Source organism: Lepidochelys olivacea (genome assembly GCF_965140295.1).
Source record: "Lepidochelys olivacea isolate rLepOli2 genome assembly, chromosome: 1".
Classification (NCBI taxonomy): domain Eukaryota; kingdom Metazoa; phylum Chordata; order Testudines; family Cheloniidae; genus Lepidochelys; species Lepidochelys olivacea.
The window spans coordinates 164,494,530-164,520,732 of record NC_140411.1 but is presented as its reverse complement, the minus strand read 5'-3'; the positions used below and the strand labels follow the sequence as shown (position 1 = coordinate 164,520,732).

At 41.5% G+C, this 26,203-nt stretch overlaps 2 protein-coding genes across 7 annotated transcripts in view; both read left to right on the top strand.

The window, feature by feature from the left end:
* Nucleotides 1–12,508, top strand: part of MORC3 (MORC family CW-type zinc finger 3) — a 63,427-nt gene extending 50,919 nt beyond the window's left edge. For all 4 annotated transcript variants that reach the window (XM_084645978.1, XM_084645981.1, XM_084645979.1 and 1 more), the window contains 4 exons: nucleotides 188–375; nucleotides 1,374–2,208; nucleotides 7,122–7,285; nucleotides 10,356–12,508. In XM_084645978.1, the coding sequence (XP_084502104.1) occupies nucleotides 188–375; nucleotides 1,374–2,208; nucleotides 7,122–7,285; nucleotides 10,356–10,509 (1,341 nt within the window). In that variant the 3' untranslated portion in view covers nucleotides 10,510–12,508. The remainder of the gene's footprint in view (nucleotides 1–187; nucleotides 376–1,373; nucleotides 2,209–7,121; nucleotides 7,286–10,355) is intronic.
* Nucleotides 12,509–17,290: 4,782 nt separating this feature from the next.
* Nucleotides 17,291–26,203, top strand: part of CHAF1B (chromatin assembly factor 1 subunit B) — a 30,713-nt gene continuing 21,800 nt past the window's right edge. The window contains exons 1-6 of one of the 3 annotated variants that reach the window (XM_084612905.1): nucleotides 17,291–17,491; nucleotides 17,990–18,078; nucleotides 20,098–20,228; nucleotides 20,611–20,743; nucleotides 21,498–21,615; nucleotides 23,332–23,435. In XM_084612905.1, coding sequence (XP_084469031.1) covers nucleotides 20,103–20,228; nucleotides 20,611–20,743; nucleotides 21,498–21,615; nucleotides 23,332–23,435 — 481 coding nt within the window. In that variant the 5' untranslated portion in view covers nucleotides 17,291–17,491; nucleotides 17,990–18,078; nucleotides 20,098–20,102. Of the gene's footprint in view, nucleotides 17,492–17,589; nucleotides 17,613–17,666; nucleotides 17,704–17,989; nucleotides 18,079–20,097; nucleotides 20,229–20,610; nucleotides 20,744–21,497; nucleotides 21,616–23,331; nucleotides 23,436–26,203 lie in introns of those variants that run through there. The other 2 variants (XM_084612907.1, XM_084612906.1) reach the window with 2 other exon arrangements.

Below are 26,203 nucleotides of genomic sequence, written 5' to 3'. Positions count from 1 at the left end.
CCCTTCTCATATTGCTAAATGCGAGGCAGGTTTCCAGCTATGTGAGGGTAGCCCAGGTATGGGACACATTTTGAACTTCTGTAATAGGGTACATAGTTCTGTCAAATTCAGATTTTAGATACCCCTTCCTACCTTCAAGGTGTCTAACTTCTGTGCTTAGTCTAATTAAATATTGCTTTTTCTACAGGTTAATAATGAAATGTATTTTAAAACACCTTCTGTCTCTTCAATCAAAAATGCATTGTCATCTATGAGTAGAAAGGAGGGTGCTCTAAGATCACACTTAGCAGAAGCCTTAAACAGTTCTGTTACAAGATCTATAAACACTTCAAATAATAGATTAGTATCTTCACCTCATTTGGATCCTGAAAACAGGTTAGTGAATAAATGCAAAGTAGCTTTCCATTCATCTCAGGAATAAATAAGTTTGCAAATGAAAATAATTATGGTGTTTGTAATAGGTCAATTGCTAGGCTGTGACAGCCATAATAATGATTGATGTATTTGAGCTATTATGATAGCTGTCAGCCATTAGATCAAAAGCTTTCTGAAGAGTGAAAGCAAATGTAGGAAGCATTTTGCTAACAAGGAGGAAGATTGATTACCTATTTCTCTTAGCTAACAAAGCAGTCTTTCCTGACTATCTTTCCAGTATATTTTTCTCAAGAAGCTTCCATTTCAGGTAACCTTTTATTATATTGTCACTTCTTGGCCCAAAGTTTTAGTCTGTTTCAGGATATTGTGTGAAAACAAGTCAATTGCTAGGTTACTATAAAAATAGTGGTTGATATGTACCCTGACTAGTGATATGTAGTTTTTTCTTAATGTAACAGTCTTTCTAGTCAGAGCCTCTTGAATGGAACAGATGTCAGCAGAGAGAACACCTTTCTCTTGACTTGGCCTGTCTTTCAGCTAATTACGTGTAATTCTGAATTGGTTAAATAAAGATGTTGTTGCTTCCATTGTCTCAAATAGCCTTGGATGAATCTTTTTGATTCAGTTGAGCCATGAAACCTGATCTCTCCTAATGTTCTTAACTGTACCAAGCCCAACCAACAGTCACTACAATTGATGAGCAGAAAGACATCCTTTCTTATTCATGGTGTATAGCGTCCATTCACTCAATATCCGGTTTTCAGGAGTTCTCCAAAATGTAGGATTTATGACTCCTAAAGTTGACCTCAAAATTGAGAACTTAAAAAGTGCACATGATTTGTCTAGAATCACCAGTGCAGTCCAACAAATATGTACTTTATTTTCATAAGACTGTTCACACAAACTTTGAAATTACACAGTTGAGAAAACAGAAATTATTTTGAATAATGTAGTAGTTTGCACTAGCTGAATATTTCATTTCTCCCCCCCCCCCCCAGCCTTAAACGGAAGATTTCTGGTTGTTCGCCTATTACTTTAAAGACACCACGATTAAATAACCACACATTTGACAATCACAATGAAGATGATGATGATGATGAGGACGTCATCATCTTAGAGGAGAGCAGTACTCCAAAGCCTGCAGCAGACTGTGATGTTACAATAGTAAAAACTGAGCATATTAACGTGGAACAAAGCAGCATGCAAGAGGAGCCTTGTGGTGCAGGTAGTTCAGAAGATAAATATGAGCAGTGGACTGCATCAACCCAAACTGAGATACCAAGCTTAGTGGTTAAAAAAGAAGAAGTAGAAGAAAATATAGATATGCAGCTACCCAGATCAACTTTGGAAACAAGCCAACAAGAAATCATTAATGCTTCTGAGGCATCTTCTGTGGATTTTAGCATCAAATTAAATGAACTAAGAAATCAGCTGCAAGTAGCAAACCAAGAAAAAGAAAATTACCGAAAACAGTGTGAAATGTTAACCAACCAGATGAAAATACTAGAGCAGAAGATACTAGAAATGAGTGATAACTATGTGAAAAAGGAAATGTGTCATCAGTCAACTGAGACTATTATATTCCCAGATGACAAACTAGAAAATTTTAAAGAGAAAAGTCCAGAAGAAGTGGGTATTTTATATGAGCAGGCCTTAAAAGAGATGGAAAAGCTAAAGGAACAGTGTAGTACTTTGCTAAACTTAAAAACGGAATGCAGCAAATGTGCTAACAATGAAAATAAAAATGAGGTGGATGAAATTGCTGTGCAACTTGATGATGTCTTCAGACAACTGGACAAATGCAATACTGAGAGAGATCAATATAAAAGTGAGGTATGTTTGTTAATATGGTTTTATGGCAAGGTAAAGTGAATATACAGGACCTGTCTTTTTTTTTTAAAAGATAGCTACAAAATTATTCACACAAGGCCCTGATCCTGTAATGAGCTCTATCCGCACAGCTCCCTATGGTGTCAGTGGGGCTCCTTATGAGCAAAGAGAACAGCCACATCGAGTACACTGTAGGATCAGGGTCAAAATTTGTGGATGCAATTGCACATACAAATTATCATAATTATTCAGCTGCAAATCAGTTAATTGGAAATAAATTAGGATTAACTCATTAGCTGACATCTCCTGTGTATATGCTAATCTTGATGGCTGTAAATTGCTAGAGGAGTGAATACCTTTTGGTTGTTTTTAGTATCCTGTTACCTCTATTTCAAAAATTCAGGTACGAATATTTTTTCAAATAATTAATTTTTTTTAATTTAACAATTCTGGTAAATACATTTATCATATACTATGTTCAAGTAACACAACTAATAAAGTGCCAGAAAAGATACCAAGCATTGAACTGGGATAGAGTCACTCACTTCTCTTTAGAAGTGATCCCTCCAGACTAAGCTTGAGACATCCTGATAGACAAATATACAGGAGTTCTCATTGCTTTTGGGTAGTTCATTATTTGTTTTTGTGAATAAACAGGATAGACACTGCAGGGGATTACATCAGCCATTTTTTAACTTCACTTCTCAACGCCTTTTCCCATTTACATGGGGTTGGAGGTGCCTATGATTCTTCACTACTCCTTCCAGTTCATGGCACAGGTTTGTAGGTCTTGGAGTTCCAGTCCTTTTCTCATCAAATTTCTCTTGACAGTCTTTCCATCGTGTCCTCTGTCTCATTTCCTTTCTTGCTGTTCTCTTTCTCCCATGCTTTCTTTGCTATCACTGAGAGTCCCAAATTCATCTTCCCCCTAACTCATTCCATGTGCACTCTGTTTACTCTCTGCTTGCCTGCCATTCTCTTCAGTATATTATTTTATACTACCCACTGTTGCCAAATCAGAACAGGCAGGGACAGACAAATTCAGTGAACACATTTCCTTTCAGTTTGTGAATTAATTGCAAGTTCCACAGTACTCCTGCCTTTCACTGCCATCCATGGACATTGTGGGGCTCTTTTCAGTTCTCCAGATCTCAATCCAGTTGCATGAAATATACTTCCAAAAAACACAGATTCTTTCTTCTCTCCAGAAACTTCAGTCAACAGCTCTTCTACCATTCTTCCGTACTTGCATAATTGCAGTCTTCTGTGTTTACCTTCAAACCATGATCTTCAAACACAGATGCCTACTCTGATACCATATTTACCAGTTCCTCTTTGTTGTCAGTCAAAAGGGCCAGATGGTCAGCGTAGATTACCTTTCTCTGTCTCCACAGGTTTGGTTCTTCTATTATTTAACTCCATAACTAGGATGAAGAAAAGTGGACTCCCACTGTCGCCTCAGAACTCTCTGAAATTCCATGTATTGTTACCACTTTATTTCTTGATCTCAATGAAGCTCCTCTATCATATCTATTTCTGTAGTCCCCGTCCCATTGATTTCAATACTGCAGACAATGCAGAATCAAGTCATATGCTTTGTCAAGATCAATAGCAGTTATTGAGTAGCAGCAGCAGTTATACCCTCCATTTATAATTCTTTCAAACTTCTGTCTCACTGCAAATATGTCTGTAGTATTCCTTCCCTTCTTAAATCTCCTCTCCTATATTTTCTTCCACCTTGCACCAAAACCTTACCTCCAAAACTCTTTAAAGGATTTTAAGAGTCTGATTTAACGGACTGATGCCCAATAAGTGTTTGGATCATTTGCATCACCCGTACCCTCCCAGAGAGGCACAATATTGCAGGGATCGGCAATGTTTGGCCCGCAGCCCACCAGGGCAAACCTCCTGGCAGGTCGGGCTGGTTTGTTTACCTGCCACGTCCGCAGGTTCGGCCAGTTGTGGCTCCCACTGGCCGCAGTTCGCTGCTCCAGGCCATTGGGGGCCGCAGGAAGCGGTGCGGAGCAAAGGATGTGCTGGCCGCTACTTCCCACAGCCCCCATTGACCTGGAGCGGCAAACTGCGGCCAGTGGGAGCTGCGATCGGCCGAACCTACGGACGTGGCAGGTAAACAAACTGGCCCGGCCCACTAGTGGGCCGCAGGCCAAATGTTGCCAGTCCCTGATCTATCCCATTCTCCAGTTAAGTGGGATCCCAGCAAACACATAGTAACGTATGAAGTGAGTATCTGCAGTTGCCTTGATCATATCAACAGTTACCTCATCTTCACTTGCTGCCTTACCATTCTTCATCTTATTCAGTGCTTTTAACTCCTCTACAGAGATCAATACCTCTTTGAGGCTTCTCCATAATTGTTGAAGGTGCTTGCAGTTGCAGTTCTCTTCTTGTTTCGCAGCCTTTGGAAATATTTTTTTCTATACCTGTACCATACCTTTAGGGTTAATCATCACACAGTTCCCATCCTTCATGCAGAAAGCTCTATATCGTGTTTCATTTGTTCCTCTTTTTTTGCTAACCTAAAAGCCAATTTCTTGACATCTTCCTCCAACTTTCTGTATAATTCCTCTTCGGCCTCCATTTTCACCTTAGCAACTGCATGTTTTGTGTGCTTTTTTTATTCTCATCACAATGTGCTTTCTCAAACTCTTTAAATAACTTTGTTTTTAATTACTCTTGTACATCAGACTTCCATCACCTGCGTGTTATCCAAAAGTACCACTCGTTCTGCCACATTACCTTCACTGCCTTAATGAAATGGGTAGGGATGGTGTCCCTAGCTTCTGTTTGCTAGAAGCTGGAAATGGGCAACAGGGGATGGATCACTTGATGATGACCTGTTCTGTTCATTCCGTCTGGGGCACCTGGCTTTGGCCACTGTCGGAAGACAGGATACTGGGCTAAATGGACGTTTGGTCTGACCCAGTATGGCCGTTCTTATGTTCTTAACTTCTTTAATTCTCCCTCCACTCTTCACTGTCTTTGGCAAAGCATGAAAACCTTCCTTTACTGTTTGGTAAACTTCCTTTCTGCCCCCTTACATAACTAACTACCAGAGCAATTTCTTCCTCAGTTTCATTCTTTCCTGTCTTCTCAGGTTATACATTTTAGCTATTAATACTTGCTATACTGAGTGAACGTGTGGCAGAACAACTGTTGTCTTTCACCATTTTCATGTGTTCTCTTACCAAAATATACCAGTAGTCTACATGGCCTTTGCTTTTTCCACTATATCATATGGGATTCTTCTTTTTTTAAACAGTATTCACTGCTGAAATCCCATTAAACACCGCTTAACCCAGTTTTCTCCTTCTGCATTTCTTTTACCAAAGCCAAATTTACCCAACGCTCCTTCTGTTGGGCTCCTTTCACCAACATGATTGCTGGTAACAAGGCGTTACTCTCAACCATAACCACCGACTCTGCCAGCTCATTTCTAAAGTTTTTCTCTTCCATAGGTCTGCCTGATTGTGGGGCAAACTTTGACCTCAAACAACCCTATTCTCTATCAACAACCATACTACTATCAATCATTTTCCTCTTCTTTCTACCATCATGACATCAGTGAACTGAGCTTATGATGATAGCTTCCCCATTCATTTTCTTTTTTCTCACAACCAAAAAACTTTAAATCCATCTTCCAAGATTATACTTCTGCCTCCACACCATGTAGTTCTAAACAAAATTGCTATAGTTTAATGTATCTAAGTGTTATGGAAATTGATCAGTTTGGGTAATTTGTCTCCATCTTTTTCAGAATATTTGTAGAGGAGAGTATCTATACTCTGCCATCATTTTTTGGTCACCAAGAATTAGTTAAAACCATGGAAGTGACAGCTAACTTTAGAAACTGTAACAGTTCTTTTGGAATTCACACAGGATGGATAAAAAATTAGTTTTTAAAAGATCAGTTCTTTAAATGTTACTAGTTATTTCCCTATCTTATAGTATTAAATTGCTAATGTGGATGTTTTGTATGTTTCTTTAGCTTTCTAATTGTTCATAGAATTTCAGGTTTTATACATAAAATGCTCATCTATACTGAAAAAGTCAAGAGCCTCATTAATAGCCTTAATCTGAAAACGACATGCACACAGATACAGAATTGATAAGTAAATTGCCCATGCTGTGTTTGCACTAAACTTCACTTCTTAATATACTGAATTTCACAAGTCAAGAAAGCTGAAATGCTTTGTCCAGTCTGTACTCAACCATCAGGGTATGCAGCGTGAAATCAATGGAACTTGTGCTCCTAAATAAGTTAAGTGCTTTTGAAAATCCAACTATTAGGTGCCTAAATTAGCTTTAAGTGCCTAACTTTAGGCTTCTATTTTTGAAAATTTTGGCATATGTAAAGTATGTTCACTAATATATTGAATATATACACTAATATATGTTCACTAATTTAACTTCTCATTGTTAATATTGAAGCAATTTGTTTTGAATGGAAAGATTTTGTGGCACTAAGACTTTTTAATAACTACAATTTTAACCTCTGATACCGCAAACACTTCTGTACGCTCATGTTGGTTTCAAGCAGATGAGTAGTCGCATTGAAGAAAATCTGATATTAATGTGAGCAGAATTATATACCTGCTTAAGTGTTTGCAGGATCACGGTTTTAATTTTCAATATTTTGTTTTCCTGTAGCAATTTTGTAAAGTAGATATGATACCCAACCATTAGTGACATTTTTTAAAAGCATACTTTAGTTTATTATTTTTAATTTATTGAAGTAAAACTTTCAGATTAGTTTTTTAAAGCATCAGTAAACTTCTTTTAATAATTAAGTGATTTGATCATTAGTTAAACCACTGATTTACATCGCCTTATTTTTAAACTACTCCACCGTGACTTCAGAAGTATAAAATTAACTTACTTTGATTTACCTGTCTCAGATTGAACTGCTGGAAATGGAAAAAACTCAAATTGGTTTTCAGTGTGAAGAGCTTAAAAGAGAAGTTGCACAGTTAAAAGCTACAATTCCTCAAGTGGTAGCATGTGCAAATGATTCTACAACCAGTAACACTGAAGATCCTGTCAGTTACTCTGTTGAAGAAAGGTATCGCTTTTCTTACTTTTAAACCAGAAATTTGCCTGGAATAGCCTATCAGGCTTGTACCTTAAAACATTGTCAAAGTTCATGATAGATTCTGTGACCTTTTGTGGCTTTCTGAATCTTCACTGCCCCTTCCTTTCCCCACTAATGTTCACACTTTATCATCTTCCAAAAAATATTTCAGATTAATGTATGTATAATGTGTCCAGATTGCAAGTGTTTACACATTTAGATTCTTTGTCTGAAAATCCTAAAAAAATAAAATAAAAATAGAAGAAAGTTTCTCTTTATTCAGGTAGAACAATGGCTTTTTATTGGAGTTAACAGCTAGCTTGCTTACCGCTATACAATGCACAGAAGACATTTTCTGAGGCGTGTTTACTCCAAATGTATATTAGCACATGTCTATACTACAACATTAAGTCAACGTAAGTTATGTTGACCTACAGCCAGTGCAGTAATTAAATAGGCTGTTCATGTCCACACTACCCTCCTTGTGCCAGTGGTGTACATCCTCACCAGGAGTGCCTGCATCAACTTAAATGGGGGCTGACAGCTAGAGCCCCACCACTGCAAGGTTGACAGTTGGTGCGGGGCTGACTGTGGGAACGCTGCTGCCCTAGGGCTGGCAACCAGCTGGGTGGTGGTGGGGCTGGTGCTGATGGCACTGACCTGCCCCGTATGGGGGTGGTGGGGCTGGCGCCATGCGGGGGGGACTGGTGCTGATGGCGGTGGGCCTGCCCCATGCAGAGGTGACAGGGTAGGGCTGGGGAGGCTGGCCGGGCTGGGGCCGCTGGCCCTGGGTGGTCTGCCCCGCGCGGGAGTGGCAGGGCAGGGGCTGCTGGCCCTGGGTGGTGTGCCCGGAGCGGCAGGGCTGGGGCTGCTGGCACCAGCTGGTGGCTAGTGGCTAGCCCCAGCCCTGCTGCCCCCATGTAGGGCTGATGCGGCTGGCCCCATGTGGGGGCAGCAAAGCTGGGGCTGATGGCACTGGCTGGCTCCATGCTGGGGCAATGGGGCTCGGGCTGTCAAAGAAAGTAACAGGTGATCTAAGCAACAACGTGTCTACACAGACACTGCGTCTACTTAACTACATCAACCTAAGCGCACTCTTTCGTGCACAGAGGTGAAATTATTACGTCAGCGTAGTGGACGACTTATTGTAGTGTAGATGCTTAAAAAAATTAGGTCCACGTAAGCTTTTCTATGTTGACCAAACTCTGTAGAGTAGACTAGGCCTTAAATGTTCTTTGTTATAGATTACTGACACCCTTCCTCAAATGCTACTGCAAACTGTAGCACTAGATTGAGTTACCATTCCATACAAGTCTGTTCAGAGTTGTCCCTGCTAGCTAGATCTCTAGTGTTAGGTTTGAGCTGTAGCTGCATCATCACTTGTGATCATTCCTCTGTCTGCCAGCATTTCCTTTGCTGTTGGCATCTGACTTTAATGACTTGTACTCCCTGGAAGGATTTGCAGATATTTGAATTTGTTGCACTAGTGACCACCCACAAATCGTGCTGGGACTTATCAGCAGAATGGATGTTAACCTGGAAGGAAAAGTAGACTGAAGGAAGAGAGATAAAAGGATGGCTGAGTTGGAAGTAACTTTGAGCAGCAAAGAGGCATGGGGGGAGAAAATGAACACAGGAAAGCAAGAATAAGAGAAGGAACACAGAAAATAAACAGGAGGAGGAAAGGAAAGTAGGAGAGAGACTGAAGCAGAAAAAAAACCTGTAGAGTAACAGAAAAATATAACAAAAAGAAAAGGAGTACTGGTGGCACCTCAGAGACTAACCAATTTATTTGAGCATGAGCTTTCGTGAGCTACAACTCACTTCATCGGATGCATACCGTGGAAACTGCAGCAGACATTATATACACACAGAGATCATGAAACAATACCTCCTCCCACCCCACTGTCCTGCTGGTAATAGCTTATCTAAAGTGATCATCAAGTTGGGCCATTTCCAGCACAAATCCAGGTTCTCTCACCCTCCACCCCCCCACACACAAACTCACTCTCCTGCTGGTAATAGCCCATCCAAAGTGTCCAAAGTGACACTTTGGATGAGCTATTACCAGCAGGAGAGTGAGTTTGTGTGTGTGGTTTTTGGAGGGGGGTGAGAGAACCTGGATTTGTGCTGGAAATGGCCCAACTTGATGATCACTTTAGATAAGCTATTACCAGCAGGACAGTGGGGTGGGAGGAGGTATTGTTTCATGATCTCTGTGTGTATATAATGTCTGCTGCAGTTTCCACGGTATGCATCCGATGAAGTGAGTTGTAGCTCACGAAAGCTCATGCTCAAATAAATTGGTTAGTCTCTGAGGTGCCACCAGTACTCCTTTTTTTTTTTGCGAATACAGACTAACACGGCTGTTACTCTGAAACCAGAAAAATATAGCTAAAACATAGCTTTATACACCTATTGTAGCTTTATTTGTAAGGTAGTTCTTGGACAAATTTCTCTTTCCAGCTGGTATTTCCCTCTCTTCCCCTCCCTCCCCTTTTGTCTGTCTCTAGAGTTGGTTTTCAGTGTGTGCCTAACACTTGGGCCAAATGTGCCATGCTCTGTCATGTTTCTGCATGTACTTCCAATTTTTAATACTTTGGAATTGTTTTGAGAAAGCAAAATTGAGATTGAAATGAGGTATCTGGGTCAGTATTTGGGTTTGTGCTACCCAAACAAACCCAATCTCTCTCATCTTGCTTCAAAAGAGCCTCTATTTTGTGGCAATGAGGATGGAACCAAGTTCTGCTCTTAATGTTTGTCTAAAATGGAATGAACATGTAATCTTCCACCTCAGGAACTGTGGTGCTCAAACCTTGGAAAAACTAGTCCAGCTAGTTCCTTGCCTTGAGTTACTTCATAGGTAACTTTAAATTAAATATGTCTTATATTGGCTGATACGTTTCTTTGTAAAACTCAGATTTGTAGAACCTTCTATTTTCAGTAAGGTAGTCACATTGTTTATAAAGTTCAATTTTAAAATGTTATGGACTGTAATCTCAATTTATCTGCACTCTAGATAAAAAAAATCTTCCTTAATATGATCATTATTTCCTTACAGCCTGAAACTGCGATCCCTCCGAGTTAACGTTGGACAGCTACTGGCTATAATTATGCCTGATCTAGATTTGCAGCAAGTAAATTATGATGTTGATATAGTTGATGAAATTTTAGGACAAGTTGTGGAACAAATGCATGAAATCACCACTACTTAATATCCTTTACTGAAGACATTAAGAAACTTGCTGAATCTTCTACTATATTGTATGGTTTCCAAATTGTAAAGACTGGTTTTGTTTTTATGTTTGAGTGATTTAGATACAAACTCAGTGTAAAATATATATATACCGTGTACACTCAGATGTCACAAATACTGTGGGTACTTTTCACGTACCTTTTAAGTTTCTCCTTAAAAGGAACAGTCAACATTGACAGGCCGTGGATGTACCTAACTTATTAAGAATTTTGTTTTAAAAATAAATGTTTGTAATTAAACTTGCAAATATTTTCTATTACTTTGGAATCTTAAACAGTTTTTACAGAGCTTTTCATTTGGCTTTTAACTTTTGTATTCTCAGTGACCCTTAAATGCATTTGTTCCCCCAAAACTAAACTTACCCTCTGATCCCCCTCTGAAAACAAACCACGATAGCATGGTTGTAAATATCAGTATTCTGCTTGTAAACAATAATGAAACAGGCAAGTTTTGTGAGTTTGCCTTTACTTATGATAAAATATAGTTGGTACATGAAATTTTTGGGCTGTGGTCCCTGGTAGCAATATGGATTGTTGGGGGTTTTTTTGGTACAACAAGGGTCTGATCATGACATGTGCTAATACCTGCAGTTCCCACCAAAGCCAGTAAGAATTGCAGATGCTCATACCACTCAGACCATATTGCTATGGTTCTAACTACAAGTAGGCATAGTTTTGGTATGTGCTGTGAGCTTATTCATAGCTCTGCCAATGCATCTCAATGCTGACCAGAAATACTACCATTTTAATACTACCCCCTTGAGTGAAGACTGCTAATCATGTTAAATTGTATAGTGGTTTTGTGATGTTGGCAAATACATAATAGGGACAAGATATGTCCTTAAAAAAACCCCTCAGAACATTGAATTGTTACAATATTGATTACTGCCTCTGCCACAGAAACCCGTTTGTTAGCTTTTTTTTTGAAATGACATTACTATAATCAATCCTAATTTAGCTTCCCATGAAAATACCAATAATGCAGCATGCTGTATGATTACAAGGGGCTACTCAGTTTTAGAAGAATTATGTAATTAAAAGGGCATTTAAGTTAGATACTTTTAAAAGCAAACAAATTACCTTACTTCTGGTGTTAATGACCAATGAGTTTATTAAAGCTGAAAACTTAAATCTAATTTTCTTTCACTGTTTATGCTGTTTTAAATTTTGCACATTTTTTATGGACATAAAAAGGGCTAGTCCTTTTGTTTCTAGTCTCTTTTGCTGGTTCTCATGTATTAGCACAGTGCTGCAATATCTGCAAAACAGGTGAATGTTTAAATTCAAGTGCTGAGTACATATAGGGATAGTGATGGTATGCTTCTTCAAATCATCTTTTTTTTCCCAGCCAACAAAGGTGTCCTCTCATTTGACTAGTGATCTAAACAAAATGGTTCAATTAAAACCTTTAAAACAATCATGAAAACATCCCTTTAATATTAAACATATTTGAAACATCTGTTTCTACAAAAGCTACATTTTTTGGCTTAAGCAACCTTACTGTCTTGTTTAAATTAGGCTGCATTCCCTTAGTTGTACTTTGCTAGTCTGTGTAGCCTAAAAGTATCTTGAATACCTGATCTAGTATTATGCTAGTAGGGATAAAGAAATACTATTGTGCTTATAATGGTTAAATTTAATGTTTAATTTTGAACAGGTAGCTGAAATAACAATGTTCCTATACCTAAGTTTTTTTGATAAACTGGTGTGCAATTTTTCATTTTGTCTTTGTCATTGTTTATTTATTTTCTCAGTGTTTTTGTCCAGATGCTTCTGTAGTTGAATTTATTATAGATGACTGGTAAAATACAATGTCTATATTGAAAATTAAAAATTTATACTGTACATTTAAATTTTGAGGAACAGCGGGTAAATGGAAGTAGGTTTACTTGTTAAAGTACATAGATGTATTTTTTTGTAAAAAGCACGTTCTGGTTTTCTGTCAGATCAAAACTTTTAACTGGTCAATAAAAAATTAATTTTGTTTTAAATAAGAATATGCATAATAGCTATCTTTGGCTTTATTTTAACATTCATCCTTACGAGAAATCTGGCATCCACTTTACCATGCAGCCTTTTAGAAGAATGTCAATTTGCTTGCTTCTGTAATCCATACTAACAGTGTAGTTCTGTCACTCTCTTTAGCGGTTAGATCACATATAGATGTTTGACTCTACTTCCATGCTAAGAGACCTGATTCTTTAACTCAAGTTCTGGAGGCTAGTGTTTTCATGTTCTGAAGTCCCAGGTTCAATGCCAGATTTCTTAAACAAAGGGTGTTGGTACTGTCACAGTTCAGAGTAATTGCATCTCTGCTCCTGCTCTCTGGTCCAGCAAGGACACCCATTCTAAGCTCCCAGCTGTCACACCTGTCTCCCTCCTAATCAGGTTATTTCCAGGCTGCACATTATACTGTGAATTCCCCAGCAGTCAGACTGTAAACAGAGTAAGTACCACAATTAAGTTACCACACAGCTCTGTCTAAGCAAGCACATTTACTCTTAAGGTGAAAATTACAGAAACAAAAACATACACTAAACTTACTAGAGATCACACCCCATCTTCCACAAGACTTCTAGTCTGTCAGTCCTTTCAACGCTTTCCTGAGGATTGGGGCCCTTCGCTTGGATAGAAGATTCTATCCGTTTGCTGGATCAGAAGGAAAGCCCTCCATTAGTTAACTATATTCAAACAAAAGTCCTTCTTTTTGGTCCCTGGAGAGTTCAGTTTGAACAAGTATATGCAAGACTCTCCAGTCAGTGCTAGCTCTCTGGAAGTGTTACAACTGGAGTGAATTTGCCTAACCCCACCCCTCCACTCATCTTAGTTCCTGAAAGACTTGGGTCTCCCTCCCCACATGGAATTGCATACAATCCCTAGCCTACGATACATAAACTTACTTCAAGAAGGTTGGGCAGTTTCCTGCAATACCCCGGACAAATCTCACAGGTACATTTGGTTATCCAATCTAACCACTAGACCACACGCTGCTTCCAAAGCCAGCAATGGAAACCAAGATTCCGGATGTCCAGCATTCCACTGCTGTTCCACAAAAGCTTGTCTAACCCACTGGCAATGTGCCATCCCCTCCCTGTAAGGGCTAGTCCATGTAAATAATATCATCATGCTTCACTCACCTCCATAATCCTTGCATGAACACACCAGCTATACCTACTGCTGACATGGAAGAGGTCTGTGTTGTGGACTGGAAAGTGGTGGGGTTCTAACCTTGCAGATGACCCAGATGGAGTGGAAAAATACATTATATATAAAACTCAGTTTAAGAGCCCTTAAGCACTTGTTGAAATGCTTTTATATTGCAAAATTGTATTTAGAAGTGAATTTGGATGTTGTACTATATACTTTACTGCTGTGTTTATTGATGTTTGGTTCAGAGTAATGCACAGAAGACTCCCTGTGTAACCAAAGAGTAGATTCTTGCTGTGTAAGCTCCAAAAAGGCCAGAACTTACCTTTCCAGAAAGCAATCCTCATTCTGAAAGGGGTAACATTGGCACTGGTTGGAGATTGAGTGTCTCAGGGCATTACTGCTCTAGAGCTCAAGTACTATTCGACATTGGTGAGGCCTCATCTGGAATACTGTGTCCAGTTTTGGGCCCCACACTTCAAGAAGGATGTGGATAAATTGGAGAGTGTCCAGCGAAGGGCAACAAAAATGATTAGGGGACTGGAACACATGAGTTATGAGGAGAGGCTGAGGGAGCTGGGATTGTTTAGCCTGCAGAATGAGAAGAATGAGGGGGGATTTGATAGCTGCTTTCAACTACCTGAAAGGGGGTTCCAAAGAGGATGGCTCTAGACTGTTCTCAATGGTAGCAGATGACAGAACGAGGAGTAATGGTCTCAAGTTGCAGTGGGGGAGGTTTAGATTGGATATTAGGAAAAACTTTTTCACTAAGAGGGTGGTGAAACACTGGAATGCGTTACCTAGGGAGGTGGTAGAATCTCCTTCCTTAGAGGTTTTTAAGGTCAGGCTTGACAAAGCCCTGGCTGGGATGATTTAACTGGGAATTGGTCCTGCTTTGAGCAGGGGGTTGGACTAGATGACCTTCTGGGGTCCCTTCCAACCCTGATATTCTATGATACTGCCACTCAACCTTTCCAGACTACTGTACCCTTTTGAGGAGTCTGATTTGTCTTATGTACTCCCAAGTTTCACCTATCTTAAACTACTTCCTTACAAAATCAGACAAATACAAGCACACTATTACTGAAAAATTGCTTACTCATTTTTACTGTATTATAAGTGGACTATAAATACTGTACTTGCATTTCAGTGTATAGAATATAGAGCAGTATAAACATGTTTTATGAAATTTTAGTTTGTACTAACGCTGCTAGTGCTTTTTATGTAGCCTGTTATAAAACTAGGCAAATATCTAGATGAGTTGATGTACCCCTAGGAAGACCTCTGCATACCTCCACAGGTACTCCTACCCCTGGTTGAGAACCACTGCTACAGAGCATTTCAGCACTAGGTCACTAGTTTGAATTGTGCCCAGCTGCACAAGAGTTAAAAATTGTTCCCCTATAACACGTGTTTGGCATGAGCCTGCTTAAGTATAGCAAGACCTAAATTTGCAAGGGTTGGCCATTTTGTAATTGATACACATTCGGGGGTGGGCAGAAGGAATGCAGAAGACAGACCAAAACACCATTTAAGCTATAGCACATAATCATGGGGTTTTGTAAAAAACTCACAATTTTAAGGTTTGAATAGTTATTTTTGAACTTTTGGGGTTGTGAATACTGAACTATAGCAGAGGTGGGCAAACTATGGCCTGTCCTGCCTGGCCCTTGAGCTCCCAGCTGTCCCCCCTCTCCCCCACAGCCTCAGCTCGCTGTGCCCCCAGTGCTCTGGCCTGCCACTCGTGCTGGGTAGTGCAGTGCCATGGCTGGCTCTGGCCAGCTCCTGTTGCTCTGAATGGCATGGTAAGGGGGGGCAGGGGGTCCTGGGGAGCAGTCAGGGGGTGATTGGATGGGGCAGAGGTTCTGGGGTGGTCAGAGGATGGGGGGCTGAATAGGTGTGGGGGTTCCAGGGGGCCTGTTGGGGCAGGGGTGTGGATAGGGGTCAGGACAGGGAGCTGGGGGGGGGTAGATAGGGGTTGGAGTCAGGGACCAAGGAGCAGGGGTTGGATGGGTCAGGGTTCTGAGTGGGCCAGTCAGGGGCAGGAAGTGGGAGGGGGTAGGGGCCAGGCTGTTTGGGGAGGCACAGCCTTCCCTACGTGGCCCTCCATACAGTTTCACAACCCCAATGTGGCCCTCAGGCCAAAAAGTTTGCCCACCTCTGGGCTACAGAAAGGGCTGTAACAGTTAACTGAGTACGGTAGACGTTGCTGAGGGGTCTGCACCCAGCCTCTCTCTCTCCTCACACCATATTCCCTGTTGCACTACAAATGCAGATAGCACCAACAGCAGACCCAGGGGAAGAAGTGAGGAACAGGTGCCAGGCTGTCTCCAACCATTCCCTCAGCCAGTTCTAAGCCACAGGATTGTACCCCTACTTCCCACAACTTCCTTCCTAAACAGCCAGCTGCTGCCCCCCCAAAACACCTGTTAGCAATTTGACTCACTCCAGCACCCCTCTCCCCACAGCTTTTAGCAGTCACCCACCCTGACAGCCTAGCACCCACCATTTACACACCCCAGGCACCCTCTTCCACTCATGTACTCTAGCCTGGGGCTAATTACCAAGTTTTGTGCAATTTCATGTCACCTGACATCCTGCTACTGCTCTGGGCCAAGTGTGTTGGCCATCAGATGAAGCTTATGGTCCTATGTAAACTTGCAAGAATGCAAATTAGATTGTGTCACTAAGGGAGCTTACCACAATTTGGCAGCTATAAGAAACTGTGTAAATTCCAAAAACAAAGTTGAGATCTGGTGCTGTAACCCCTCTGCCTCCCTGTAAAATGGGGACAATACTCAGCTTTATAAAGTGCTTTGTGATCTAGGGATGAGAAGTCCATGGTGAGTTAGGTACAATTAATTTAAATAATCATAAGAGTAGTGCAACCATCTTAATTCTGTTACCATTTCTGTATTCTCTAGCACCCCCCGCCCCTTTAATACCTATATAGGAAAATGTGCTTTAAGCAATTGTCTCTAACAAAAAAGACCCCTGCTGCTCTATAGAGGGTAGGATCCCTATAGCTGCACTAACCCCACGGCTCCGCCCACCTACCTGGAGTAACTTACAGGAGACTGAAAGAACGGAGCAGACAGCTGGAGCAGGCATGGGGAAGGGCCTTTTCTTATCTGACCCACTCTAGTGGAACGATTGAACTCGAGAAAGTTTCACTTTGCCACGACTGAATGAACAGAGGAAAAGATACTTGAATCTCCATCATTATGTAAAGCAACACACACACGCTCTGCCCCTAAATGCATACACCCTGCTCGCTCCCTCCACCCCCTCCTACATCGACACCACCCCTACACATACGCCCTGCTCCCCCCATCCTCCCTACACAGACCCCCTGCCCGCCCGCCCGCCCGCCCGCACACACCCTGCTCCTTCCCTTCCTCCCCTAAACATGCACACACTCTGCTCCCTCCCTCCCTCCCTTATACACGCCCACCCGGCTCCCACCCCCCTCTACGCGCACACACGTGATACAGCCCCCACTTGTAGCTCTGCATCGGAGCTTGGGCCGAGGGTCTGAGCTCAGCGGGGCGCGGGGCAGGCGCGAGGCGGAACTCAGCGGCGCTGCCCAGCAGGTGGCGCTGTTGCCCCGTCATGTCCCCCGGGAACGGGTCCGCGGTGGGCGTGTCTCTTTCCTTCGACCCGGCCTACCTCGGACGCATGCGCGGTCGCTGTTAGGGGGAGCTGCGGCGCGCGCGGGAAAGGCGAGACCCGCCTGCCGCGGCCGGACCCGCCTCCCCTGCTCCGCGCGCGCGCCAGCCAGCCAGCCAGCCTCAGGTAGGGGCGGCCGCGGGCTCGGGGCGTCCCCCCGCTCCCCGCCAGCGGCGCTACGGGCGGGAGCTGGGGCACGGGGTGCTGGGGCGGGGCGTAAGAGGAGGCGCCACCGGCGAACTGCAGGGTGCGGCGCGGCCCCGCGGTGGGATGCAGGGTGCGGCGTGTATGTGGCATGCGGAGTGTACAGAGCCCCGGCTCTCTTGAGACGGGATTTGGTGAGGGGCCGCTAATAGGCTGAATTCAGCCTTCCTGTGGCTTCCTAGTGTTTTCCGTATCCCAGTGGTGGGTTTGTGTCGCTCCAGGGTTCTCGTGTCAGGCTAATGTTTTCGCGGGGGGGAGGGTGTTGTTCAGACATGGAGTATTTTGAAGGGGGCCTCTTCATTTGCAGGGATTTGTCAGCTTGACTTGCTTCCCCTTCCTTTTAAACTTCATGCTCAGTTTGGCAGACGAGTGCATATTTTACTTGAGTTTGATTCAAACCTTTAACTATGCGTGTGACAGTTCTCCTCAGCTGAGTGCCTCAGTCTTCCTCTCTGTGGAATAGCGGTGATGTGCAAAGATCGTTGAGACCTCTGGAAGACAGCTGCTAGGTAAGTGAGCATTGTTTTGTTAGTGCTGAGGCACAGCATCTTTTCTGTGACTAACAAGCCCCTCTGTTCCTGGGAGGAATGATTTTTCTTCTGTTCTGTCTCTATTTCCCCTTTTTCTTCTATCCTTTCATCTCCCTTCCCACTCCAACATGCTAATTTTTTCTCTTCTTGGTAATTTTCCCTTCAAATGCAGATAACTTTTATGGTCCATGAGGTCTGCACTAAATAGTGAATTCTTCTTCTACTCTTCCCTCCTTGCTTTCTGTTTTTCTAGCATTACTTACTCCGAGGGGAATTCTGCACCACAGCACATGCACAGAATTTATGTCCCCCGCAGATTTCTTAGCTTCCCTGCAGAAAAAGTGACTTTCTGATGGGGAAGCAAAAGGAAGCCACTAACAATCATGTGACCCTCCCAAGCATTATGTTTCGGGTGTCCAGGGCAACCGACAGAGAGGTAAATCACTGTGGGTTGGGACTGGGGAAGACCCAGCTGGTGGCTCCTACTCTGCGCTGGGCTCAGATACTGGTTCTGGCTGGGCTCAGATGCTGGTTCTGGCTGGGCTGGGGAGGATGGGATTTCCTCTTCCCTTGAACAGCATCCAGGGTTGTTTCAGACCCACCCCCAGATTTCTCCCTTGGCTGTAGGAAGCTCTGCAAACTCTCTCCTCCTAACCCCCGTGCTTCCTGCACCCATCGCACCTCAGTTGCAGGGGGAGGGATCACTGTACAGGGAGCTGCTCCCCAATCCTCCAAACCCTGTTGCATCCAGACCCCCTCAGACCCAGACCCTCCCACCAAGCGTCACTCCCCCCCACGCACCCAGAACCCCTCCAACAAGCCCCTCTTCCCCTGCACCTGGACCACCCCAATGAGCCACCCGCACCCAGATCCCCACCATACCAAGTCCCAACCAGCTGCACCTAGATCCCCACCCCACTGAGCCCCATTCCTCCAGCATCTGGACATCACCACTGAGCCCCCCCACGCCATCCTGCCAAGCTCTTCCCCCCCCGACTCCCCTCCTGCTGAGCTCCAACTATCTTCACCTTGACCCCCTCTGCAGAGTCCCATTACCGTTGCACCCAGAACCCCCCAACAAGCTTATGCATCCAGATTTTCCCCCCCGCCCCGGCCCCGCACCCAGATCCCCCACTGAGCCAACCACACCCAGATTGCCCCACACAGAACCCTCTCAACCCACACCTAGCTCCCCCCATACTAAGATCATCCACACTTGGATCCTGCCTTGCTGAGCTTGCCTGCTCACACCTGGTGCACCTGTCACAGAGGGACAGGGTCCTGGGGTGTTTCTGGTGCAGACCCAGCCTTTGTGCTGTGTTAGGGTTGGGTGCAGGCTCGCTGCTGAGTCTGTGTCCTGGGGGAAAGTGGCATAGTGATCTCCCACCTTGTTCAGCTAGTGGCTTGTGTTCCCCAGTGCCATGCTGGAGATGCCACATTTATTTGACAAATAAGATTTGCAGAATTTTAAAATATTGCGGAGAATTTTTATTTTTTTAGCGCGGAATTTTTAATTTTTTGGTGCAGAATGCCCTCAGGAGTAATTACTCTTGCCGCTTCGACAGCGCTTGTGACTCAAACACCAATCTATGCAATGATTTGTGCTGCAGTCAGAGCAGGGAGTAGAGGGATCAGAGCAGCATGAAGAATTCAACCATATTGAGGTCTGGGGATGGGAAAAATGACATGCCCACAGAAAATGTACCCAGACGCTATTCCAGCACAATTACCTCTGTCATTGTAATAAGATTTCCAGTAACAGAGTAGAGAGCCATGGCTTAGTAACCTTTTCAGAGAATGTTCTTATAGAAAACTTTAGTTATTATAAACCATAGTTACTTAAAACAACTTTCCTTAGACGTAGTAATCTTTTGTGCTTTACTATAATGTTTTACATATTATTTCTGTGGTGCTTGTGGACACCGTATTGTTAACTCTGATTATAATTTTTGTCATAATAAATGCAAAATATCTAATACTTGCCATGTTTTTCTTTAGAAAGAATGAAGGTCATCACTTGTGAAATAGCATGGCACAACAAAGAGCCGGTGTATAGCTTAGACTTCCAACACGGAACGGATGGGAAAATCAATCGACTGGCCTCCGCAGGAGTAGACACAGCTGTTCGTGTGAGTTCCAAACTTTCCCGGATTTTAGTGTGTGCAGAATAACTACCAAGGAATTTAATTTTACTTTAAAATTTCACCTTCTTCTGGTTTTCCATGGGCTACCAGTGAGTGTCTCAGATGAACAGTTATGTGAAAGTGGGGCATCCATGAGCTCTGTCAGTTTGAGTTTAGTCTTCAAATTCTGGCTAATCTGCTTCTTCCTAATTTCATCTAGTTTGGGTAGAATTTTGAAATTTTTGAGTGACTGTACTCTTCCTGCCTCCTTGTAAAATATATAAGTAACTGAACTGAAGAAAATGGTGCAAACTAATTACATAACTGAAAATAGATCAATTTTCAGGTGTAGAAGCCAATTTACTACCTGTAATACTTTTAAAACTAGATATGGAAAGTGGAAAAAGGACCAGATGGGAAAGCAATTGTGGAATTCTTGTCCAATCTCGCTCGCCATACCAAAGCAGTGAATGTTGTGCGTTTCTCTCCCAGTGGTGAGATTTTAGCATCAGGAGGAGATGGTGAGTAACATTATAATAAAGACCGATATAAAGAAGATACATACATCTCATATAAAAATGAGCACAGAAAGTGTCTATCTTTGGGTTTGTATTAACCGCTGCCCTCCCTATCACCATAATTCGTGAGTGCCCCACAAACCCTAATGAATGTATTCCTCCAGCCTCCTTGTGAGATAGGGAAGTATTTTCTGTGTTTTACAGATGTGAAAGAATTATTCCTATTTTATGGATGTGGCTTTGAGCAGCTTGCCCAATATCAAAAAGGGACTCCGTGGCAGAGTTGGAAATTAAATCCATCTGCCGAGTCCTGGACCAGTGCTTTATCCTCAGGACCAAAGGGATTGGATAGCTCTCTATTGGGTTCGACACACACATGTAATATTTTAAGAGAAGATTTCCAAAGGCACAAAGGGCAGTTAGGTACCCTTTGAAAGTCAGTCGAAAGTTGGGAAGCTGACACTGACTTGGACCTTTGGAAATTTCCTTCTTAATCAGATTGTTTAATGAAAAAGGCTAGATCAACATAAATCGAAACTAACATATACATTTGTTTCCTGTTCCTACGTAATAAAGGTAATGGTGGGGAAAAAAGCATTTCTAGGTCAATCACCTAAAAAAATCTCCAAGGCTAGTCTAAGTATTTTTGCTGGTTGACTTTCACATTACATGTAACATAATAGCAGGATAAGGCCAATATAATAATTCATTATCAAAAAAACAGAAACATTTATCAACAAATCAAATTATTCCACAGATGCTGTGATTTTATTGTGGAAATTGAATGATAACAAAGAACCAGAACCAATAGCATTTCAAGATGAAGATGAAGCTCAGCTGAACAAAGAGAATTGGACAGTAATTAAAACTTTAAGGTAATTTAATTTGGGCTTTTGGAGAGTTTTCTTCATTCCATGATGCTCCTTATGTCTGGAACAGCCTTCCACTCAACATAAGCAAATCCTCTTCACAGTTTTTGCAAAACTCACCTGCTCCATAGTGTATTCCTGTTATGCTTCTGCCCCCATTTAGTATCAGTCCGTGCTGGTGTTCTGTACCAGTCTGTTTCCCCAGTCTTCCAAGATTTTTAAGGCAGAAGATCTGACACCTGTGGCATAGCTCTCTGCACCTACTTATATGATCATTTACTTCAAAAGCTCTGTCTTTGTCCCCTTTTGCACAGAGACAGTTTAAGAAAACAGACATTTTTAGCACTGAATTTATAGTGAACATAATTTAATAATGAATATTAAACAAAAAAGTGCCAAAAGCTAAAATGATTCATGCCTGTTTGCTAAATGTAAGTCCCAGCCAAATTTTTTAAACTAGTTTTTAGAGTTGTTGAAAAGTTTTATTCCAGCTGTCTGGAAATATTATTTGCAAATTACAATAATTAAAAAAAAAAAGTAAAGGTGACAATTGTATTATGTATTCATACAATAAAAAAGTCTTTATTTCACATTATATATGATCCTTATTAGAATGTACGTGTATTCACAGTTAAAATAGTTCATTTATCTAAGTGAAATGAGTCATGGGTTCAGTCCCGTTCCTACTGGGCAAGACATCAGAGCACCACTACCACAGTGGGAACTGAATGGCAGCCTGTTGTCACTCTCCGTGGAGAAGCAAAGGAATGAAAGGCTGTGGAAACTGAAATCACGTTTTGTCCCTTTGTGGGACAATATGTGGAATGCTATCCCCTGTTTGAGCAGCATCTGTGGATAAAGAGCACTTTGGTCTCCAGGTTCTCTCAGTTAAATTCATTAGTAATTTACACTGTTTTACCAAAAAAAAAAAAAAAAAAAATCTAGTCTCAATACCTGATAAACCTGAATAGGTACAAAGTATGTATAGTATAAAATATGCCTTTAAAAATGCTTGTATAATTTCCATTCAAGACTGAAACAGCTTCCAAGATAAGTTAATTAGAATTAATTTCTCTAAAAAAAAATTGGAATTTTTAAAAATGGGAATGTAACATGTATTTTATCATTCGTCTAGTCACACTGTGGTGTAAATCTACAAAATAATGCTAGTGATTCTTACCATTTTTTAAACTTATTTTTTGTGGAGATTCTACTAACTTGGACTTGATATCAGAAGACATTCGTTCAAATGCAATATGAACTAAACTTAGATTCGGAGATTTGATATGCAAACGTTTTATTGAACATTTCTTGTGAAAAAATTTATCTGTAAAGGAAAGTTTTCTGAAAAAGTGACCTTTCTTGTATTTATATAATTTATTAGTACAAGAACAATTGTGTGTTGTTTATATTGCACACAATCCTGGGGATGTTCATTTTTTCACATCTTTAATTATACATCATTGGAAGTCATTTGTGAATTCAGCGTTTTTATTTCTTTGAAAGATGCAGTGTTATACATAGGTTAGCAGGGGGTGTGTCACTCCTACTAGCAGGAATATATATTGTTTAAAAATAAAAAGCAGTGGCTGGCCATCCCATTATTGCAATACTTGGTAGCCTTTGGTCATAGGCTTTTAACATTTAAAAAAAATCTGACTGTGTTTCTTCATAACTCTTGTTCTTGCTATAACGATCACAATTTACTCCCCTGGATTCCAGAGGCCACTTAGAAGATGTGTATGATATTTGCTGGACCCCTGATGGAAACTGCATGGCATCTGCATCAGTAGATAACACAGCTATAATGTGGGATGTCAATAAAGGTAATTGCTAAATTTCTAATTTATCTTTGTCGCATCCATCCTGAGATAAGTAGAATTGCTTAATGCTTAATAACTGAAAGCATCTTTTTTTTTTTTTTTTTTTTAAGACAATATGGTCAAATTATTTCCTGACTTTGTGAGGAATATCTCTTAGTCTGGGAGCGTGATGTAGTGAAATCTTATTTTGTGGACAGGTTAGAGACAAAAGGGTCAGGGAGGGGTCATTTGATTCACACAATCTACAGAATCATAGTTTCCATGGTGTCTCACTCTGTGACATGCCGCGGGGACTCAGCACCCTCCCAGCTCCCGGTCCACCAGTGGCTGGAAATTTTGATAATACAGTGTTGTCAGGGATAGGACGAGTTGGGTATCTTTTGAAAGCCCTTTCTCCCACAACCACAACGGTACCAAACATGACAAATCTTGACCAATTATATAGATGTATATTTGAGAATGTTCAAAAATATACATTAACACAGAGATTCATTGCTTACATAAAAAGACATTAATCTTTGGTAATTTTAGGGAAGCTAGCCTTGACATATAGGCCTGAAAACATTTAATCATCAGTTATCGTCAATGTTGTCTCCATCTAGGGCACCACTGCTAGACATGTCGCACTGATTCTCGTCTGCACTGCACTCATACATCTCTAAAAAGCAGACAAATGTTTGCTGGGTGGTGAGCATCTGGTCTTTGCACTTCTGAGCATTTGATTAGCAGAAGGATTGATTCTGGAGTGCGTGGCATTTCACACACACTGGTGTGATCAGTCCATCATCCAAGACCCATCCATGCCCAAAAGGGAGGATAGTTTTGGATGTGCTTGATCGTCCCAGAGCCATTCCATTGCTTGATAATTTGCCCCTCTTGATAGCAGGTATAAATGCACCTCTTGTCAGTGGCAATTTTTCTGTTTTTCTACTTCTTGGAAAACATCCATCAACATAGTTCTGTAAGTGTCTTTAATATTGGTCTACAAATAGTAAACTTGGCATATGAATGCCTCTAGTGTATTTATGACCTCATCAGTGATTGTCTCAGCCATTCCAAGCACCTTCAAAGGGTGGATAGAGTCTTAGGAAGGTGAATCAAATGCCTTCTAGTAAGATAATTTGGTCTTCCAGTAGTGTCCCATCCTGGCAGTGTGGTGGCATTTAATGGTCTGAGTGGTAGGAACACATCTCTGAGGAATATACAGCAATTCTGTTCCCTAGCAGCGGGCACAAAAACAGAATGTTGCGGAAGTTTTGGTTAGCATCTCACAACACTAGCTCATGTGTGTCTTGTGCACACCTTTCACTGTGACATTGTTGCCGGCACCCAGTGCCAGAGGCAAACAACAGCAAGGTTCGTTGCCCAGTGTGCGTCAACCAATAATTACAACGGGGTGGAGAAACAGAAAAGTTTATTTGCAGCTGCAAAGAAGGTACAGGGAGAATAGAATTTTAAATTTTGTATATAGAGCAGGAAGTTACACAGGCTTTTGTACATATTTTTAGCATATTTATTTAATAGCAAGCTGCCCTAAGTATTTATATAGCTGGCCAATTTAGTTATCAGCTAGTTTTTTTGTTTTTTGTATTTTGTTAAACTATGCATAAAGCTGCTTTATTTAGCATTGTTTTTTTATATTTGCCTTGTTTGGCCTTGTTTAGTTTTAGGCGGTTTGACTTTGCAACATATTGTTGCAGATTTTTAGCATAACTGCTGTGAGCGTCTCCAGGCGGGGGGGCTTTATTGACATTTGTGGTCATTTTTTTTTTGAGTTACCTAGTGGCCATACCCAGTGTTTTTAACAACTTTTTTTTTTTTTGAGAACATTTAACATGGCTTTGAGTTTTTTTATTTGGGCTATTTATTTTTTTACAATAGGATTTTGCATAAGCACTTTGTGATAGTCTTGAAGAGAATGACATATTAACTTTTGCAAAAGAGTTTTGACATATAATACTGCACAGCATAATACCATTAATATAAGCAATACAGGAAAGAGAAGTTTTCATAACAGGCTAAATAAACTACCAAGCCAAAATGACAAACCCCAGCCTGAAAACAAGGTTTGTAAGCAATCGCTTTCGGGGGCAGTATAGGCAACCTGTGCTTTGGCTCGGGCATGGGCCTTAGCCTGTACCATTTTTTTATAGATTGCTATTATAATAGCAAACATTGGGGCCCGACGAGGGCACAAACCCCTCCTTGGGATGCCAAGAGATAGTCCAAAGCCAGCCTGTTTTGGAGGGAAAAGGTTTTGAGCTGCTGTACCTTTTTATTTAATGTTTTTATTGCTAATTTTAAATTATTAATTGAGTTTTTTAACTTTAAGGCAACTTTTTTAAGTACCATTTGCAGCTTTACAGTATAGCGGCTTATGCATGCCATGGCTGGCCCGGTAAACAGTGGCGCTATTCCCAGTACAGAGCACCCTACAAGCTTCTTGGTTGTGAGGGGATTTTTTATATTGCCTTTTAATGCTGTAGTCAGTTGCCGCAGGGTTTCTTTTTTTTGTGACTTAACAGAGGTATTTCGAGCATTTTCAATTTTTTTTTTTGGCAGTGTGGCAGTTATTGACAGATGAGGAACTTCATGAGCTATATAACAGCTACCTGTCCAGTTGGCTGGCAGCACCTTATAAGCCTTTTGGCCACATACAAAATAGTGATGCTGTAGGACCCAGTAAGGACTGTTTTTTAAGGCGATTTTTGGGATATTTAAGGCTGCTTTGGCTGCTTTTTTAAACAGTTTATATGCCCCTAAGGGGGCAT